The sequence below is a fragment of the Neovison vison genome, chromosome 6, assembly GCF_020171115.1.
Source record: "Neovison vison isolate M4711 chromosome 6, ASM_NN_V1, whole genome shotgun sequence".
Taxonomy (NCBI): Eukaryota; Metazoa; Chordata; class Mammalia; order Carnivora; family Mustelidae; genus Neogale; species Neogale vison.
In genome coordinates this window covers 4,038,217-4,059,419 of record NC_058096.1, presented here as the reverse complement: position 1 = coordinate 4,059,419, position 21,203 = coordinate 4,038,217, and the positions used below count along the sequence as shown (strand labels likewise).

Genomic DNA, 21,203 nt, shown 5'->3' with positions numbered 1-21,203 from the left:
CCCAGTCATCAGGCTGAATCAGGACGACCTCATCTTGGGATCCATAACTTAATGACCTCAATAGAGATGCTACTTACAAATGAGGTCACGTTCCCAGGCTCCTGGGCTTAGCACAGGAACACAGTTCTGGGGGACCCACAATGAGGATCACAGCACCCGGCTTCCCAGTTGGGTGCAGCACGGGCCTGTTCCCATGAGAATAAGCACCCTCTCCTCTCCGCAGCTGAACACCACCCGAGGGTGCTCCCCTCACATCACCGACGCCTGTGGTCCACCGGCAGGGTGCTGAGCCATGTGGACCCTGGGGCCCCACCATCCCTGGGGCCTTCGAGCCCCAGCCAGACCCTCCGCACCCACCGTCAGGTGAGGAGAGAGAGGGTAGGGGATTGGCAGGGAGGTTCCCGGGAGCCCAGGAGATCACTCCCTCCCACGTTCAAGAACAGGTCTTGGGCTGGCCTGCGCCCAACTGCAAGGCAGACTGGGAAACGTGGTCCAGTGAGGCAGACAGAGGAAGGGGAGCCAGTTTTGGGGTGTTGCTACACTGGTCCCCACACCCACCGGGAGCATTCCTGGAACAAGACACGGGAGAAAAAGACGTGTTCCCTGCTTTTGTTTCTTCCACCTGGGTCGCTGACTCTTGCACACACAGGCACCCATATGCACACAACGGTTTCCTCCCCTGCGGCTCCTGTGGGGCTGGGGTTTTGCTCCTCACAAGTGCAGAAGGAAGACCACCCAAATGGGAAGCAAAGCTACTCAGTCAGACTGCCGCAGGGAGGTCAGCCGCCATCACCGAGGTCCTGGCAGGGCCTCCCAGGCAGGGAGAAGAGCGGCCAGGCTCCAGGGTGGGGGGAAACACGGAGGCTCACCTCCAGCCTGGAGGGGGCTGTGGCTTGCGGAGGCTGGGCCCGGCAACTAGAAGCAGACATCCCATGTGACTGTGTTGGGGTATACTCTCTGCTTTCTCTGGCTGGTCTGAAAGCAGGAACAGGGACCAAAAAATTAGGGAATCTATCAGATATTAAGCAAACCCTGGTCATTTGGGGCTAATGGTTATGAAGATTATTGTTCAGCTTTCTGGACTGTTGGCAGAGAGCCTGCAGATTTCCTACATCCGACTTACAGCAGGCAACTCCCTGGACTGGTCAGGTTCTGGGCAGGGGCTGCGAGAGCACCACGTTTACAGATGGTCTGGCCACCGTGGGAGTCCGGCCAGTCTCCCAGCTTCCCTTACCCTGTGGCACCTTCCCTTTTCCAGGACTTCCCGTCTTGTTTCTACCCTGTGAGACCCTAGGATGCCCCTTTCGGCATGCACAGTGACACAGCCAGACGGTGATCTATCATTATGTAACAAAGTATCCCAAGCTCTAACCCCCCAGAATTCCTGTCTTGGTTTCTTGGGATCAGGGATTCAGGTGTTCTTCAGCAGGTGCCACTGACTCCCAGCGGTGTCTCAGGGAGCCAATCCAGGGGCAGGCCAGGCGCCTGCTGTCTTAGCCGGAGGCTCGGCGGCAGGAGGACCGACCTGGTGATGGGCTGAGGAACGGCCCCCCAGGTAGCCGGGCCCTAATCCCTGGCACCTGTGGCTGAGCGAACCGCGTACAGTGTCTGCGCAGGAGGGACTCCGTGCTGGGGCTCCGTTTTACCTTCCGGCTAATGAACTCTTGCACTGGGTCGGAATCCAGAATCGTTTTACTAGGGGCTGATCATAAAATCCAACAAAACGACTGGCATTCGGCCACAGACTGATGATATGAACTCTAGGAGGACAAAGAGTTAATGAGTGCAGCCAGGGATACGTTTATTTGATGACAGCGAGAAAAGAATCCTTCAGCTGGTGATCAAAAGGCTCAGCCAGTTAGCACTGAATTCATGGGGTTTTTTCCTTCCTTTCCTGAATCATGTGACTGCCTCCTTCTACTTTCTCATAAAGCCCCCTTGCTTTCCCTACCCAAGCCGGACACTTTTCTGGTTACTCCGGAATATGCACTCCCACAGTCGCAATTCGGAGGCCCCAAATGAAGGCCCTTGCCTTCTCCGAGCTTTGCCCTTCTTCCTCCGGTAGCAGCTACTTTGTTCATTTTTTTAAAAAAATACTTTGTTTCTTTATAGAGCTTGAGCAGGTGGAGGGGCACAGAGAGAGGGAGAGAATCTCAAGCAGACACCGTGCTGAGTGCAGAGCCGGACACGGGGCTCCAACTTACGACTCTCAGATCATGACCTGAGCTGAAATCAAGAGTCAGACGCTCAACCTACTGAGCCACCCAGCCGCCCCAGAAGGCGGGGGAGAGGGGGAAGCTACTTGAAGTGGAGAAAGGGTCTCTACGGGTCTGAGGAAGCTATAGACCTTGAGATGGGGAGAGGACCCCGAATTATCCAGGTGGGCGCCAGATGCCATCCCAGGTGTCCTCATGAGAGGGAGAAGGAGCAAGAGGGGCTACAGGGAAGTCAGCGCAGAGAAGGAGCTGATGGGAAGATGCTGGCTTTGGAGAAGGAGGAAGGAGCCCCGAGCCAAGACAGGCAAGGAACGCAGCTCTCGAAGCTGGATAAGGTGAAGAGAAGCGCTCTGTCCAGAGTCAGGGGAGCACGGCACTGTCAATACTGTGACTTCAGCCCCGTGGGGAACTGACCTTGGGCTTCTGACTTCAAAACTGTAAGAGAGTAAGTGTCTGTTGTTTTAAGCCACCGAGTTTGTGGCAATTTTTTACCATAACTGTGAGAAACCAAAACGGTCCCCAAGCTCCCTCGCCTGTCGGCGGGTGGCTGTGGCCAGAGACGTGGGTTCCTTGCCACATCACATGTCGGTCCATTGGCACAACACGGCAGCCCAAATGCAAGGGCTCTGGGGTTATCAGGATCGGGATGGCATTTGGTCCGTAGAATTGGCTGGGTTTTTCTGAAAGCTGCTCAACCGAGTGGGACGCCAGGCAGTGTGGAAGTCTGTTCCCATCATGGTACCTGAACACGGAAGACGTCTTAGAAATGCTTTTTGGAGCAATGAGGGATGACTGGCGGGTGCCTGCAAAGGCGACACAGAGAACAGGAAGGCTCATGAGAACGTGGAAAGGAGCCCCCAATTCTCACGAGCCATGTGATTTTGGGCAAAGGGGTCCACTTCTCTGAGCCTTCCCTTGCTATTTGAGTCTGGCTCTGTTGGAGATCTTCTGTGTAAAGAAACCGGCCCAGTAATACGGCATGAACGCTCCACAGCCAAGGAATGGCACTTTTAATAGAGCTACTGTGTGACGGCCTCTCCACTTCCTACACTGTAGATGGGCTGCCCACTTTCCATAGTAGGCAAGCATCCCACTTTTTTCTTTTCTTTTTTTTTTTTTTTTTAAGATTTTACTTATTTATTTGACAGAGACACGGTGAGAGAGGGAACAGAAGCAGGGGGAGCGGGAGAGGAAGAAGCAGGCTTCTTACCGAGCAGGGAGTCCAATGTGGGACCCTGGAATCATGACCTGAGCGGAAGGCAGACGCTTAACTACTGAGCCACCCAGGCATCCCACATCCTATAGTATGAAATACTGAGCCCAGCTGCAGGCAGAGGAGGAAGGAGGCAGCCTGGGTTGGAATTAGAGAATTGGCGAAAAGAAAAGGGAAGGCCCTTGGGAAAAGTCCTGGGAAGGCAGGTCAGAGGGCTCCTACCTCCCGAATCGGAAAAATAAGCTTTCACAGGGTGCCTGGAGAGACCCCTGAAAATGCAGACTGATTCAGAGGTTCGGGGTGGCCCTAGACCCTGCAGGTCTCACCGGCTTCCAGGTGATGTCAACGCCGCTGGCCTCTCCTTTGAGAAGCACGAATCTATGACTTGGGTCTACGGAGGAGAAAACAAAACCGGGCCAAAGGCTCCCTACTCTGGGCTCGCGCTCCGGGCAGCACGCAGGGGACGCTGCGCGGGAACTCGGGCACTGCTCTGCCCTTCCGCCTGGACGCCCCGCGAGCGCCGCCCCCCCAGCCCACACCCCCTCCCCAACACTGCTCCCTCCCCTTCCCCCGCCCCGGCAAAACCGCGCCACGCAGAGCTGGACGTCCGGGAAGAGCCCCGGCCAGAGCGCCTCCAGCCGCCCCGCCCCTCCCCCTCCGGCCCCGCCCCCGCCGCCTCCGGTCTCTCCCCGCCCCCTCCGGCCCCGCCCCTGCCGCCTCCGGTCTCTCCCCGCCCCCTCCGGCCCCGCCCCGCCCCCTCCGGGGCACCCGCAGGACCGCTTCCCAGCAGAGCTGGACATCCGGGAGGAGCCGGGGTCTGAGAGCCTGGGCCGTCGCCGCCCCTCTTCCGCCCGGCGCCGCCCCTCCGCCCCCGGCCTCGCCCCCTCCTCCCGCTCTCTGACGTCCCGTTCTGCAGTCCGAGAAGCAAGGAAACCGAAACTGAAGCCGAGTTGTCTCGGAAACGCAAGGTCGGGCAGCAGGTGCTTGGGTTAATTCCCGGGGTCACCAGAGAGCCCTGTCTGCAGGATGACACCCACCATCATTCATCCGGTAGTTCTTTCTAGAAACATCTATCATGCTGTGGGCGGCGAACTCTGCTAGATCCCAGGGCCTGCTGCTGCCTGCCCTATGGACAGCCTGGCGGCGTTCACAGAGGTCAAGGCAGTGTGATGAGGCTACGTGCCATGGTTGGGGATGGGAGGGAACCCGGGAGCCTGTGCACGTGGTCTGGGGAAGACGGCTCATCGCGCAGGGGTAGGAGGAGCCCCTTGAGCTGGAGGGCTTGTGGTAGGGAGCAAGGTGTTACCTTGGGGGTGGGGGCGGCTAAGCCAGGTGAGGCTGGGCGTGGACAGGCCTGGCACACCTTTGGAATATCTTACCTGCTCCCACCCTGCTGTGGGGCCCCTTGCCGCGTGGAAGACGGCCCCGCCGCTTCCCTGGGGCGCTGAGAAAACTCACTACTGGTGTGGAGATAGGGAGTCGCGCCTGGGGGCGTGCGTGGCTCTCCACGAACCCCAACTTGGCCGTCCTTGGCGGGTCAGGGCCAGGCCCGGCAGGTGAAGAGAGGGCTGGACAAGGTCCAGCGAGACCTGACAGGGCCTGGTAGCTGTGACGGCGCTGGCCGCAGGGAGTGGCGCCCCTGGGATTGTGTGCTCCTTCGTTTCCTGGGGATGCTGCGTTTTGTCCAGCTGCCTTTGAACGGACCCAGGAAACAACAGGAAGAGGGCAGTACAACCCAGAGCCCCGGGCCAGCTGCACCTTCAGTCTGCACACCAGACAGATCACCCACCAACCCCAGTCCTCACCCTGGCATTATTAACTCGTTCCACCTTGTTGTCACATATGCCCCAAGTCCTGTCTGATTTCGTTCATTCCTCAAAGTGTGGCTGGGGAAAGAGTCGTGTGTTTGAAGAAGTACTGTCATTCGTCAGAGGCACGTCTTGTCTCTTCCCGGGCCTGCTTACACAGTCCCGTGTCCGTGCACTGATGATGGGAAGAGCCTGTGTTCTCCCCCCAGGACCCCAACACAGGGCCCTGCAGAGCAAGGGGACTTCAGCTATATTGTGCGGCCCCCTTCCCTCCCACCGACACTTTCCCTGACCTGGAGCTGAGGCGGGTTCTGGGCTTGTGAGTGGACCAGGAGTGACCCTTCCTAACACAGTCTTTGGGGAGTTTGCTGTCTGCAACTCTGAGCTGAGCTAAGGAGCATGGAGACAGGGGCCTGCCCCTTCCAAAGGGGAATGGTACTCCCCACCCACAGAGGGCCACCCTTGGGCCTGCTTGCCCTCAACCTCCACCTTCCATCCATCTCCATCCTGGAGAAATCAGATGCGCCCGACTCAAGAGACGACTGGAGGTGGGCCGGGAGGTAGACGCGGGTCTAGTGAAAATAAAGAGAAGCTCACGGAAGTGGATTCCGGATGCTGGGTGGGGAGGCTGATAGGGGAGCCGTGCCACTGGGAGTCGGTGACAGGAATGGTCGTGAATCACAGACCCGGTGGGAGACTCTGCAGCAGGTGAGAACCATCCGTCAGGGCCCCACAGGGAAGGGGGCACTGCATCCCCCACCAGCCACCGGCCACCCCTGCAACTCAGCCAGCCAGAAGCTGCCATCGGCCCAGTGCTTGCCTTTCTCCAGCAGACTTCTGTTCAGAACCGCCCCAACCAGCTCCCTCCATCTTCTCCACAACATAGTGTTCCCCTCGTCTGTTGCACTTGCCTGTGGTTTTGCTGTAGCTTGCTTGTCCCGATTTACAATTTTTCTGCTGTTCCCAAATAAATCCATCCTGTGGTGGTGAAATAATTTATTATTATTATTTTTTTATTTGTAAGGATAAGAGCTTTCTGCATGGGGAGGGGAAGTTGGCTGGGAGAGCAGTGTTGGGGGGGGGCAGGTGTGGGTCACTGACGTAGGATGCTTGCGAATCCCTGCAGGTGCCCGAATGATCCAGAGGAACCGCTGGCAGGAATCAAGACCCCCATTGATCAGTGCACCTGCTCGAAGCCCAGACATTGAGGGACTGCCCAGGTTCACGGTGCCTTCGGCTCTGGATGGCTCAAGGCTCATAAGGCAGCCGTTCTCAAACTGGCTTCCGAGGCCCCGCACCTGAGTTTCTGATTCCACAGGTCGTGGCCCCAGAATCTGCATTTCCCTCCAGTTCCCAGGGATGCGAGGGCGCGGCCCGGGGATGGGCTGGAGCGCAACCGGGGCGCCACGCAGAGGCCGCAGGGGGACCCTGATGGACAGGCACCGGGCGATGGAGGGGAGGCCGTGCGGGGTGGGCCGTTCGGTTTCGTTTCTGCGCCGCGCCGGCCCGCCTCCCTCGCTTCCAGGGGAGTTTCGTTTCTCTGCGGCCGCGGCGGCGGCGGCGGCGGGGGCGGGCGGGCAGTGAGGGGCGGCGCCTGGCGCTGCATAAAAGCGGAGGGGCTGCCGGGGGCACTCGCGGCTGCGCGGGGACCGGTGAGTGTCGCTCTCCTGCGTGGAGCACCTCTGGGTCCCGGCACCTTCCAGCGAGCTGGGGGAGGGGGTGGGGGTGTGCGTGAAGGGGGGATGGCTGCGGAGACCAGCGCCCTAGGGGGCAGCGGGGGGGTGGATTGCAGAAGCTGGTCACGCTGATGGTGTTGATGATGGCAGTGATGGAGGCGCGCGCTGGGCTCGAGCCTGATTCTCCCTCTCGCCAGCAAACAGGTTGCTAAGCCTCCTGATGACTCATCAGAAACGCCCCTTCCCCTCCGCCCCACTGCCACCCGCCCAAACCTGGGGTCTTTTCTGCTGGGGGAGGTGGGCAGGCGGAGGGGATGGCGGCCAAGGGGGTCTCCCAGGGAGCTAGTCAAGGGGTGCGCACTAAGAAAGTTTCACATCCACCGCTGCGGGGCCTGCAAGCCCACCTCAAAGGAGGACCACCGCTTGGATTCTTTTATATTTCCTGCTATTAACCCTCAAAATACGCGTTTATTTTGCCAGCAACACTGGGTTTATTGGGGGAATGGCCGAGATCTGCAATCCGGGACACACAGGCTCTGGCCAAAGGGCAGACACGTCCCACCAACAAAAGGACAGGAGCGTTGTTTTCTGGAAGGGGGTTGGGAAGGGCTGTTGGACCCCAGGTACCCTGGAGAAATGCAAGGGTTTCAGGGTGGTGGCAGGCTCCTGTTGGCCGGGTTGCAGGAATGGCCCGATCTCTTGTAGGAGACGCAGTGAGCATCCTTTCCGGTGGGGCCGGAATTGATGATTCTCTTCTGTTGGGGTGTGTAATTGACAGTCCTGGGGATGACTGAGGAGGAATGAATGGTACAGACCCTTTCTGGCCTCCCACTACTTAAGTGAGGTGTTAATTTTGTTATTTTTTACGTTGCTAAGGAGTGCAAACCAGGCAAGACAACAGTGGGGTTGCGTAGATGAGGGTCTGCGCTAACCTGCGGGCCACGGGGAGGCTAGAGTGGAGGGTCCGCGCTAGAGAGCGTTCTGAGCAGCCGAGCTGCCCAGGGGGACCGAGGGGCAGGTGGGAGGACCGAGGCTTCTGGCGAGGTGCCCTGCCCAGCGTACCCCCAACCCAGGGGGTGGAAGGCTGCCCAGGGTCTCCCTTTGCTGTGGCTTGTGCAGTGGGGTCGGCCTGAGGGGGTGGGGACCTGCTAATTTTCCAGGATGGAGGAAAGTAAGACAGTCTTGGGGCCTGGCAGAGGGAACCAGGCTCTGAGACGGGCACTCCCCACCAGAGACAACCTCTGAGCTGTGCATGTGGGATTCCTGGATCTACCTGGTCAAATTTTAAGTCGGATTTTTGTCAGAAGCAGGGTCAAGTGATGCTAGCCCCCAGCTGTCACTCCCAAATGGCTCCTAAAATGTCTAACTGTGTCAGCTTTCCACTTTGGAGCAGAGCTGCTGGCCAGGATGGCCAGCCACCCCTGTCATCTGCACAGCAACCCCCCTCGCCATTTTCTTCCTGGCTTCCCTCCCCCCACCTCCCGGCACTGAGCTCAGCATGGTTAGGTAGAGAACATCAGGTCTAATGTACTAGATATTCTCCCCTTCCATCACACACACACACAAAAAAGTAAATGTCTGTGGGTTTTTGGAAGGCAGAACGCTCTCAAGAGAAAAAGTAAATTTAAGTTCTGCCAGGATTATTTTTAAAACTGGACTTAATTTTGTTGGGCAAGTTTCGGACTTTGGATCAGGCATTCAGCAGGATGCATTGGTAGGTGGTTCTTTTTTTTTTTTTTTTTAAGGTTTTGTTTATTGATTTGACAGACAGAGATCACAAGTAGGCAGAGAGGCAGGCGTTGGAGGGGGGAGGAGGCAGGCTTCCTGCTGAGGAGAGACCCCAATGCAGGTCTTGATCCCAGGACCCTGGATCATGACCTGAACTGCAGGCAGAGGCTTTAACCCACTGAGCCACCCAGGCACCCCTGGTAGGTGGTTCCTATTAGAGATCGGACCCTAATAAGAGGCTTTCCCACAAGGGGAGTGACACACTGGGCACCCCTGGAGGCCACCCCTACTCCCTGCCACAGAGTTTCCCCAGTGACGTTGCTGGGGAACGGTGTCCAGGTCTGGAAGCCGCTGGCAAACTTCTACCTTCTGGAACCCAAAGTGCCAGGTCAGCAGACAGCCGCCTCTGTGAAGAGCGGACATGGATTGTTGACAGACCTGCCCTAGCTCGTTCCTCCACTTCCTGCCCCAAACCCTGGCAGTGAGAGAAGAGGGGTCCTGGCTGCTAGGGGGCGAGGAAGATGAGTGTGGACAGAGGTGTGGGGGTGGCGTGTCTACCTCAGAACGCCCCGAAGTCTTGTCTGTAAACACAAGACATTTTATGAGCGGTTTGGGGCTGAGAGCTTGACTCCATCGAGGCCAAAGTGGGTGAACGCATTCAGTTCGGTCTGACAGCGGTAGTGGGATACTGAGTGTGGTGGGTAGTGAGGAACGGGCTTTAATTCCTGAGATCGCCCTGCTCCTGAGATCCAAACTGATCTTCAGAGATGACCTCCGAAAGGGTGCAAACATCTAAGAGGTGCAGATAAGACTTTGAGTTCAAGGAGTTGTCATCATATGACACAGAGGGGGGGCATATATTTGCAAAATCCTCTATTCACCAAATTTGAACCCATGGCCGTGGCAGGGCAAGCCCTGGGGACCACCGATGCCACCTCTCTGGGTGCATGAGGGCCAACTGAGGCAGCTGCGGTCTTCAGCCTGGGGCCCCAATCCGGGACCTCCTGAGCATGCAAAGCATTTCCAAAGGCATGGTGGGGGAGGAAGGGGGTAAGAAAATAAATTTCCAGATTGCTCTATTCCATAAGTACTCTTTGTAATAGACTGCTTTCCAAAAAAACCTTTCTCCTGCTTATGATAAAAGGAACACATTCCCTCTCTCCCTGGTTCTCTCAACTAACTGCCCCAATATTTATTTAATGTTTGTTTGTTAATTTGAGAGCAAGAGCATGAGCAGGAGGGGCAGAGAGAATCTCAAACAGACCCCACGCCCTGGCTGCGGAGCCCAACTCGGACTCGATCCCCACCCCCCGAGACCACGACCCAAGCAGAAGCCAAGAGCTGGTCACGCAACTGAGTGCACCTTCCAGGCGCCCCTCAACTACCCCCCAAATTAAAGGAAGACTGCAGAGCTCTTGGACGAGGGTCTCATGAAGAAAAGCACAGAGAGCATCGGAAAAAAAGTCACGAATCAGGGGCGCCTGGGTGGCTCAGTCAGTTAAGCGGCTACCTTCCGCTCAGGTCATGATCCCAGCAGGGTCCTGGGATTGACTCCCTGCTTAATGGAGAGCCAGCTTCTTCCTCTCCCTCTGCCTGCCTCTCTGCCTACTAGTGCTCTTGTCTCTATATCTGTCAAATAAATAAAATCTTTTTTTAAAAAAAATCATTGATTCGGGCAGTAAATTTACAGTAAGGCTCTCAGCCTTATGCATCTATCTTAGAACTAAAATATTTAAGATTTACCAAAAGGATTCCAAAAACTATGGCCTTGCTTCAATGCGCGTCCCCTGCACACCGTTCTCTGCCAGGGGACCTTCCCTTGATGAGCACTCACATTTATTCACCCATTTGTGGTCTAATTTGTAAAATTTGCATGATTTCAAGGAGGTGTGGGAGAACGACTCTGCGTTTCTGCCTCAACTAGTCAGCGATACGTCGTCAAGTTAAAAGGAAGGTGTATTGGAGGTAAGCAGGTGCTTTTTATTTTTCATAACATTTACTTCAAGTTTATGGAAAATTTTTCACTTACTTTTATCCAAGGTTATTAGGTATAGAAAATGTAATATTTAGAGACTTGTGGTCCCAGACATTTTAAAAAATGAATTCCAAATTATGTATGTATGTGTTTTTTGGATACAGACGAGTATGTTAAAGTGGTTGATTAACTTCTTTCCAAACAAAATGATACTGTATCTGTACCGTATCTATATGATAAGGTGGATGTTAGCCGAACCTATTGTGGTAATCAGAATAGGTTCAAGATACACAAAATACTTAAATCAAACCGTCATGTTTACGCCTGAAACTTACACAGCGATCAGTGTCAATTACTTCTCAATAAAACTGGGAAAAAACAGAATAAAGTAAAGGACCTTAAAATACACTCATATGGGGGAAGTGGAATAGAAACATGAAGTCGGGAGCAAAGAGGACAGACTGAAAGAAGTTCACGTTCAGGCATTTTATTTTTCAACTATCAAATTTCTCCAATTTTCAGAATCTTGCAGCTCCATTGGGAGTGGTATTATAATAATTTTACTTTTGCGTGTGAATTTTAGTTCATTTTATTTTTTTAAAAGATTTTATTTATTTGTTTGAGAGAGAGACTGCGCACATGTGTGCACCCATACTGCAGGATTTGGGCGGCGGGGGGGGGTGTTGTAAAGGGAAGGAGAAGCAGGCTCCCTGCCCGGCAGGGCACCTGGACCCTGGAATCATGACCCGAGCCAAAGGCAGATGCTTAACCCACTGAGCCACCCAGGGGCCCCTACATGCGAATCTTAAAAACACTTCCATCATTTCATTCTTTGCCACTATTTAAATGTGTGGCAAAAAAAAATTTTAGTGTTCAACCTAAAATTGTAACAGGAAATACCTAGCTGGAAGGACTCTTCAGGGGTCTGGGAGCACATTCCTAAAGACAGTTGAGCAGGGAGGCAGGTGTGTTCCCATCCGTCATTTGGCTCTTTGTCATTTTTCCCCAGCCCCTGCAGAGCTGAGGAGCCCCCCGTGTGTCCAGTGGTGTGGTTCAGGATTGAAGGTGCTGGCTTCGGAATTGTATTAACCCTCATGTGCTTGATTGTAGGTTGCACTGATAGAGGAAGAAGATGGTTAATTCTACAGGAAAAATCACTGACCCAGACCCTGGTTTGATACTGAATGGACTTGCCGATAAGGCAGAGAAAAATCCAGACATGGTAAGTTGCTGCCTGAGCACCTCTGTCCGTGTGGACAGGAGCTGTGCTGGGGGCTGTCCTTGTAGACCCCCGAGATGCTGCCTCCTTGTCTCTCCCACCATGCTTGCCAGCGTGATCCCTCCTCTGTTCGGCCGGGGCCCCTGTGGCAGCCCAGCGTGGTGTTGACACTTTGCCTTGGCCGACACTGGTTGCTGGGATGCAGTTTCAGCCTGGGAAGCCAGGGGAGATGCTGAATGCTGACGGGCTCCCTTAGGAACTGGCCTGGGCTCTGCGCCCAAGGTCATGGATCATTACCTTCTTTCGGGTTGACCCCATCTTCATAATCAATGCTAAATAATATCTGAAACAATAGTAAAAGCCACATAGAAGGACATAGAAAGATAAGAAAGTCCCCAGTATCACGTCCCTTGCCGGACTGTAACCAGCAGCCTGTGGGGCAGTAGGAACTCACCCCACCCACACCCTCGTGCTTGGCTGGAGTTTGGCCTTTCTTGGTCACCTTGAATGTGCGTGTCTTGTAATCCAGCGATTCCGTTTCTAGCTGGAGACCTTGGTTCTCAACGTGTGGCCCCCACACCAGCATCCTCAGCAAGGCCTGGGAAGTCTGAAATGCAAATGTGTTTGTAGTGTAGATATCATCCAGAAGCATCCCCCTTCCCCAGATCTAAAGAACTAAGAGCTCCAGGGGTGGGGCCTACCGGCTGTGTTTCAAGGCACAGCCTTTCGTCAACCAGCCCTCCAGGTGATCCTGTCTGTGGTCAGGTTTGAGAACCACTCAGACACTCCTGCGGGAATCCGCCGAGAGCCATCTTCATAGGGGTGTTGTTTATGAGAGCGAAATCCAGAATCGATACAAGTGCGCGGGGATGGTGGATGCATCTGTAGGTAGTAGGATGCTCGTGGGGCAGGATCCTCTTTAGGAGTGGGAATCTAGGCACTGTGACCTGAAACACCATAGTGGCGAAACAGAGTCAAGGCACAGAAGAAATGTGTGGTGTGGTCCCATTTACGTGAAGTTCCAAATCAGGCAGCAGGAAGCCGTGTATGGCTTCAAGTAGGTGGTAAAACCATCAAGAAGAACAAGAACGTGGTTCTCAGAGCCTCAGGATGGAGGGACCTTTGGTGGGGGGAGGGGTAACCCCAGGAAGGGTATGGGGGAGGGTACAGGGACTATCCCGTGTGCTGCGATTATGTGTTTTCTTTTTTTTGGATTATGTGTTTTCTTAATTCAGGAAGTTGTTTCATGCAATATCACTATAATTCATGTTGTATAAACTCTTGTGAATGGGTGATTTAAGGAAAAGGAAACAAGGGGCGGCTCAGTTGTTGAATGTCTGCCTTCGGCTCAGGTCACAATCCCAGAGCCCTGGGATCAAGCCCCGCATTGGGCTCCCCATTCAGTGGGAAGCCTGCTTCTCCCTCTGCCTCTCCTCCTGCTTGGGTTCCCTCTCTTGCTGTGTCTGTCTCTGTCATATAAATAATTAAAATCTTAGGAAGGAAGGAAGGAAGGAAGGAAGGAAGGAAGGAAGGAAGGAAGGAAGGAAAAGAAAAGTAAAACCCAGGAGGAAGGCTAAGTGGGAGGCTGGTGGGTACAAAGGTATAGCCAGGCCACCACGGGGCTGTCCCTTGGCGGCGGGGGGGTGGGGTGGGGGGGGTAAGCTCCAGACCTTTTGGAAGCTTGCTACAGAGAAAAATTGCAGCAGGCGCTTGCTGCAGATGTGGCCAGGAGGCTCTTCTTATGCCTGTTGCTTTAAGGGAGAGAGACTGAGGTCAGGGTAATATACGAGGGGGAAAAGTGGGGACATACAGACATCCAGAAATGAGAGGGAGAGGACGGAAAACTACTAAGAGCAGGTTAGCATCAAGGGGGCCCGGGGAAGGAAATCTATTAGCTCTCAACAGCGAGGGGCTTCTGGATGAACGAAATATAAATAGCTTCTGACCATGATATAATGGAACTATTAAAACTTAGGTATATTATGAAGCCCATTCTCATATTTTCTTCTTAATCAGGTTGTTTTCTTGTCAAGTTTTGAGAGTTCTTTTTTTATATTCTGGGCGTAAGTCCTTTGCCAAATATCTGTTTTGCAAACATTTTCTCCCAGATTATGGCTTACTTTTATTCTCTTAATGGTCTTCTTGAAAGATTGGATGTTTTTGATTTTGATGAAGTCTGATTTATTGATGGTTCTTTTATGAATTGTGCTTTGGGGGTCATAGCTAAGAAAACAGGTCCTAATCAACAGCCACAGAGATTTTTCTCCTGTTTTCTTCTAAAAGTTCTGTAGTTTTGGGTTTTGCATTTAAATCTATGATCCATTGGAGGATAGTTTTTTATATAGTGTGGAGGGTAGGTACAAAGTTGCTTTGTGCGTGGATGCCCAGTGGGCCAAGCACCATTTGTCTTAAGTCTTGTCTTTCCACTGCATTGCCCTTGCACTTTCGTCAAAAATCAGTCGGCCATAGATAATGTCAGTTTATTTCTGAAATACATCTTCTGTTCTGTTGATTTCTTTCTTCTTTTTTACACCGATATCACATTGTTTGGTTACTGAAGCTTTTAAAATAAATATTGAAATTAGGTAATGTTAGCCTTCCAACTTTATTCTTCTTTTTCAAAATCACTTTGACTGTTCTAGGCATACTTAGACCATTTATATTTATTGTGGTTGTAATTAAGTTTGAGAAGATTGTTTTTCTATTAGCTTTCTCCTTGACCTATCTGTATTTTATTTCCCCTTTCCTCTGTTCCTACCTTCTTTCAAAGTAATCAGATTATTTTTTATGATTCTTTTATCTCATTTATTGGTGCATTAAATATGCCTATTTTAGGGTTTATGGCATACATCTTTAACTAATCAAGTCTACCTTGAGGTGGGAGTATGTGATTTCTTGTTTAAACAAGAACCTTAGAACCGTATGCTTCCAAACCATATCCTTCCATTTCTCCCCTCCCAGCCTTCGTGCTGTTTTCTTTTTTAGAAGATTTTATTTATTTATTTGAGAGAGACAGAGAGAATACACAAGCAATGGGGGGAGGGGCACAGGCAGAGGGAGAAGCAGACTCCCTGCTGAAGCAGGGAGCCTGACATGGGACTCGATCCCAGGACTCTGGGATCATGACCTGAGCCAAAGGCAGATGTTCAACCAACTGAGCCACCCAAAACCTGCCTTAATGCTATTTTTATCATAAATTTTAATTTGACTCTATCACAAACCCCAAACATATGTTCTTATTATTTCTATTTGGTCATATGTCTTTTAAATATATGTAAGTTATTCTAAAAAAATATAGTAACCATTTCTGACATAGATTTCTTTGTGGAGATTCAGATTTTCATTCAGTCTCATTTTCCTTCTGGCAGAAGGACTCTAATATTCCCTGTGGTGCTGATCTGCTGGTGAGGAATTCATTCACTTTTTTATGTCTGAAAAACTTTCTGTCTTCATTTGTTAAAAAGATATTTTAGCTAGGTATAGTTCTAGGTTGATGGATTATTCCCCCCACTATTTAAAAAATGTTATTACCACTATCTTCTTGTTTGATTATTTCTGATGAGAAATCTGCTATGTACATCTACTCTTTGCTCTTCAGTGCCTAACATATTCTCTGGCTATTTGAATCACTTTATCTCCATCATCAGTTTCGAGCAATTTGATTAAAATGGGCCTTGTTGTAGTTTATGTTTCCTATGCTTGGGGTTCAGTGAGCTTCTTGGGTCTTTGGGTTAATCATTCAAGTTTGGGAAATTTTTATCAATTATTTCTTTTAATATTTCTTTCTGCTTCTTTCCCGTTCTCTTTTGTGAGCTCCATGAACCTATGGTATTTGGCTGATTGAAGTCTGTTTTGATAGAAAATGATCTGCAGGTCATGATGGAATTCTTTGATTCTGCTTCCTTTAGGAGCCCGAGAACAGCCTGTGTAACCACTATGAGGAGAAGGTGCGCCCCTGCATCGACCTCATCGACTCCCTGCGGGCCCTGGGCGTGGAACAGGACCTGGCCCTGCCCGCCATCGCCGTCATCGGGGACCAGAGCTCGGGCAAGAGCTCCGTGCTGGAGGCTCTGTCGGGGGTCGCTCTCCCCAGAGGCAGCGGTAAGCACCTGTCCTGTGTATTAGTGAGCCCAGGCTGCCCTAACAAGATGCCACAGATTGGGAGGCTAAAAAATGGAAATTTATTTCTTATAGTTCTGGAGGCTGGAAGTCCAAAATCTAGGTGTTGGCTGGTTGGTTTCTCCCACAGCCTTTCTCCTCACGCAGGTGACCATCTTATCATTGTGTCCTCACATGGACTTTAGTCTGTGCACACATGTCTGAATGTCTGGGATCTCTTTTCTTTTTTGGATGGATGCCAGTCATATTGGTTAAGGCTCCACTCTTAAGACCTCATTTAACCGTAATTACCCTTCGAAAGAAAGGCCCCATCTCCAAATGCAGTTGTATTGGGGTTAGGGATGAATATGGGAGGTAGGACATGACTTAGTCCACACACTCTCATGTGGCACATTTTTATATATGTAAACTTCACTTCGTGGCAGGTCTACATAAATGTATTTGGGCACCCAGAACCATGTGGGTGTCTGTCCTGAATTCCTTCTCAAGAAGTGACCCTCCTCGTGGGAGGTAAAGACTGGTGCTCTGGTCAGTGGTGCTGTTTGAGCGCCAAGGCCAAGGGATAACGCGGGCTCCAGGGGAGGCGGCAGACCTGAGATGGGCCTTGAAATACAGGTCAGATGTAGAGGAGGGTGGGATCTGGAAATTTACAGCAGGAGGGTGGTGGTAAGGGGGCCTGGTGAGAGCAGTAGGCATTCCTGATGGTAGTGGACAGTGTATCCTGGGGGATAACGGAGGACACTTGCCTGAGTTTGGCGGTTTCCGAAACACTGGCATGCCACTGGAGCCGATGGCAAAATGCTGAGATGATGGGAGAAGCGTAGAGTATTGACTCTCAAGCATTAGTGAGCAAAAAATTACCTGGGCTGTGTAGTCCAGATGCATATTTCTAAGGCCACCCAGATGTAAAGCATCCAAGTATCAGAGAATGAGACCAGGAGGTTTTAGTGGTCTGCCTGGATGATTATGGAAACATCAAAGGCCTCCCTCTAAGACCCCTAAAAGCAAAGGACGGGACTAATGTGGACATGGTCTCCAGGGATTGTTACAAGATGTCCTCTGGTGCTGAAACTGAAGAAGGTCATGAACCAGGACGAGTGGAGGGGCAAAGTGAGTTACCAGGACTTCGAGAAGGAGATTTCCGACCCGTCAGAGGTGGAAGAAGAAATCAATAAAGGTGAGGGCCTCACGTCTGTGCATCATCGCCTCTTTGGACGTCTGGTCACCTGTGTGAAGTGGGAGGGGGTCCATCTGTCACTGCTCCTACCTCTCCCTGTCTGGGTCCGTCCTGCTCCCCTGGGAACCCTCCCTCCCCAACCACATCTGCGTCAGGTCCCAGCTCCTTGGTAGCTTCTCTTCTCTGACCGCCATTAAGACCAGCGCTTTGGACAGAATCTGACCTCAGGTTGCTCTGTTTGTAAGGATCTGAGAGTGATGTGAATTTTAAAATTTAAACAAGGAGTATCTGTCCCTTACTCAAAGGCTTTCCTACTCCGCAGGTGGGATGGAGGAAGGATCTGGGTGTAGGCCCAGGGAGCCCCTTTCATGTTCACCTGGTGAAAAGGCATTCTGGACCATCCCTGAACCCACTTTTTTTTTTTTTTAAGATTTTATTTATTTATTTGACAGACAGAGATCACAGCAGGCAGAGAGGCAGGCAGAGAGAGAGGGGGATGCAGATTCCCTGCTGGGCAGAGAGCCCGATGCGGGGCTTGATCCCAGGACCCTGAGATCATGACCTGAGCTGAAGGCAGTGGCTTAACCCACGGAGCCAACCAGGCGCCCCGACCTGAACCCTCTTTAGAAGCTTTTCCTGGACCTTTTCTTCCAAGAGTGAAATGCATGTGGGTGCATAATCCTAGCTCGGGTTGACGGATGGGGGGTCTCAGTGAACGCAAACCACAATGATCACTCAGCCGTCTTAGAGCATCTGAAAGGAGAAATAGCTCTTGAAGTCGGTCGGGACCAGAGTGACCTGTTGGCTGCTGCCAGGACTGAGCGAGGCGAATAAATGGCCTTCCCCTTGTTGACCTGACTTTCTTCCTCATTTGCCACCGTTAAGGTTCAGTTATTGGAAGTGGGTACATAGCTGCATGGCCTCATACTCAGCAGCAGAAAAAAGTGAGTTTGGTTTTTATGAAGGTGGAGGCACTAGGTCGCATTGATAGACTGTTTGACCGAAGCTGAAGGATGTTTAATAGAATGTTACTCTGTGATCGTTGGGGCAGAAAGCCACCGTGTATACCAGTTGGCCCTTCCCAAGTAACAACCCGATCTCAAAACCTCGTGGCTTGGAGCTATTTGCTTCTCGTGGTTCCGTGGCTCAGCTGGGCAGTTCTTCCCCTTCAGCTGGCTTCACGGGGGCCAGCGGTCTCGGACGGCGTGGGTCACCTACCCAAGCCCAGGGCTGGAACGACCAGGCCTTCTCTCCAGGTGGTGGCCATCCTCCTCCAGACTCCAGGCTGGGCTTTTTACGTGGCGGGGGGCGGGGGGGGGTCCCAGCGGCAAGGGAGACGGAGCCTCCGTGCTCCAATTCTTGATCTCTCCTGGGACCCATTCTGTGATGTCCTGTCAGCCAAAGGGGGTCCCGTGGGACACTCTCTGGATGGGAGAAGGTCGCCCTGTCGAAGAGGGTGCCTACAGTGATGGCAGGGAATCTGGAGGCCATTTGGGCAAGTGGGTCGCTAACACGGGGGTTTGAGTGATCTGCCCGTTTTGTCTCTCTCGCGCGTAGATGTCTGGAGGCAGGCAGCCCAGAGCTGGTTTGGGGGGTTCCAGTGTCAGGAACCAGACTCCCTTGTTGTTTCTCCACTGTGTGTGGCCATCAGTCCCGATGCTGCCTGATCTACACGGAAAGCCCCTGTCGCACTCCAGGGACACCAACACGGGGCTTCTCCTGTCTTCCCAGTGGAGTTTCTGGAGGTTTCCTGTGACTTTGTCACACTTATCCCATAGGCCAGACTTAACCTCATGACCGCGTGTCCGGTCAGTGGATACTGGGGGCATGGGTATTAAATGGTGACATACCCGCCGTTGTCACCGTCTCTCCTGTCCCCGAGTTCCTGATTGCTATAAAACGAGCCACAAAGGCATTCTGGATTTGTGGAAAGGAGTCCAGGGGTGTTAGCTAACAATTTGATGAAATACGTTTTATCTTTTTAAAAAAATATTTTATTTATTGAACAGAGAGAGAGGGAGAGAGGGAGCGAGCATGAGCAGGGGGACGGGCAGAGGGAGAAGCAGACTCCGCCACCGAGCAGAGAGCCCACCATGAGACTCGATCTCAGAACCCCGGGGTCATGATCCAAGCCGAAGGCAGACGCTTCACTGACTGAGCCCCCTAGACCCCCCAGAAATACATGTATATCTTGACATTTTCATCATTAAGGAGTCAGAAGCAGAATGAGAGCCTGTATGGGAATACCAATGCTCATCCACTTCTCAACAAGAAAAATTCCCCTCCCTAAGTTCCCAGACCATGTTTCAAGAGTTCCCATGTGTTTTTAATTATTTGCTTTCATTTTACTTTGTTGTTAATTTCTGACGGCATCAAGGGGAAGATTTAGTGTGACAGCAGCAAGAACGCAGGTCTGCCCTGCTCTGGACCGGTACAAGTCGGGGTGATCCCGAGAGATGTTTTCGCTACATGTTTTCTCTCTGGAGACAGTTCTGGCCACTGGAAAGAAGATACTGAGTTATCCTTTGAGGTTCCTTTTAGCTCCAGAAAGGGGCGTCTGCTCCCAGTACGCCTTGTCCGGGACTCGCGCGGGAGGACTGGCTGTAGGGAGCTGCTTCCTCTCGAAGCTGTATTGACTTTTTCTCATTTTCCCTTTCCCCAGCCCAGAATGCCATTGCTGGGGAAGGACAGGGGATCAGTCATGAGCTCATCAACCTGGAGGTCAGCTCCTCTCACGTCCCGGATCTGACCCTGATAGACCTCCCTGGCATCACCAGGGTGGCCGTGGGTAATCAGCCGGCCGACATCGGACGCCAGGTAAAGCCTCGTTCCGGAGGGTGGAGTGGTGCCCCAAACACCAGTGGGCTTGGGGCTGAGTCGGGAGAGTGGACATCAGGAAGTGTGAGGGGGATTGGGACAGCGTGGCGGTCTCCATGGCCTCCACCTGAGTTGCTGGAGTCCGATGGAGGCTTCCTGGGGAGACTGAGGCCACCAGGGAGAACCAGAAATCCATTATACACATGAGTGGGGTAGCCACGGTGACTCATATTTAGTTATCAGTTTCATCGGGTGGTGTATCTAAGCCGATGTGTGTTAGGACGGGGTTTTCTGTAGGGAGAGAAAGCATTAGAAACAAGAATAATGACACCTTCTTCCTGGCGAATATCACCCAAGGGGTCAAAGATTTAGGGCACAGTCAAGCATGTCTGGCCATCTTGTTTTTCCCTGTGGTTATCAGCTGTGGAGTCCTAGGAGGCGGTTCGTGAGCTAAGATGGGGGGGGTCCCCCACCCCCACCCCCGCCGCCCCGCCCCGCCCCACCCCTGACCCCGGAGCTCTGTTTCTGCTGCTGCGAACTTGGTTTCTCATCACTCTGGCTTGGGCAATGCCACCAGGCTCGTGCTGTGGGCTCATTGCTTTCGAGGAGCGACCCCTGGGACTCTGAGGTCCCGAAGCAAGTGCAAGGTCAGGACCTGTCCTTGTTCTCGTACATACTCTCTCGCTTTCCCGCAGACCAAGCAGCTCATCAGGAAGTACATCCTCAGGCAGGAGACAATCAACTTGGTGGTGGTCCCCTGCAACGTGGACATCGCCACCACAGAGGCGCTGAGCATGGCTCAGGAGGTGGACCCCGACGGAGACAGGACCATAGGTAAGAAGACTGAAGAGCCTAACAGCCGTAGGTGGTAACCTTCACTTTGCGGTGGGCTCAGCAGATGAGGCCGCCGGTCCTGGGGGGGACCTATGCTTCTCCAGGTGTGGGCCACACCTCCCCGACCTGCTTCAGAAAGAGCTAAAGGATGTTTAGCAATGCAAGGCGCACCAGACGCCCTAAGGGAGGGTCTCAGGGCAGAGCCCAAGACCCTGCATTCTAAGATTTGCCTCAAGAAGGGGGTTCTATGGCACAGGGAAATTTGAGAACCAGCCCAATAGAGAATGAACGCTTCCGTTGGGCAGAAAGAAAAGTAAAAGATTGTTACACATGCTGCTGTGCCTCTGGTATGAGGGCCAAGACCTGGGTGAAGCCGGCCTCCCCGTGACCTGGGTGAAGCCAGCCCCCCCAGCCGCTCACA

General features: G+C 52.6%; 1 protein-coding gene across 2 annotated transcripts in view; it reads left to right on the top strand.

Annotated features, from left to right (window-relative positions):
• The first annotated feature begins 6,835 nt into the window (after positions 1-6,835).
• MX1 (MX dynamin like GTPase 1) overlaps positions 6,836-21,203 on the top strand; it is a 30,217-nt gene continuing 15,849 nt past the window's right edge. Inside the window, exons 1-8 of one of the 2 annotated variants that reach the window (XM_044250898.1) lie at positions 6,836-6,889; positions 10,526-10,606; positions 11,727-11,838; positions 15,204-15,239; positions 15,744-15,936; positions 16,994-17,131; positions 19,794-19,948; positions 20,644-20,782. In XM_044250898.1, coding sequence (XP_044106833.1) covers positions 11,749-11,838; positions 15,204-15,239; positions 15,744-15,936; positions 16,994-17,131; positions 19,794-19,948; positions 20,644-20,782 — 751 coding nt within the window. In that variant the 5' untranslated portion in view covers positions 6,836-6,889; positions 10,526-10,606; positions 11,727-11,748. Of the gene's footprint in view, positions 6,890-10,525; positions 10,607-11,726; positions 11,839-15,203; positions 15,240-15,743; positions 15,937-16,993; positions 17,132-19,793; positions 19,949-20,643; positions 20,783-21,203 lie in introns of those variants that run through there. The other variant, XM_044250899.1, reaches the window with a different exon arrangement.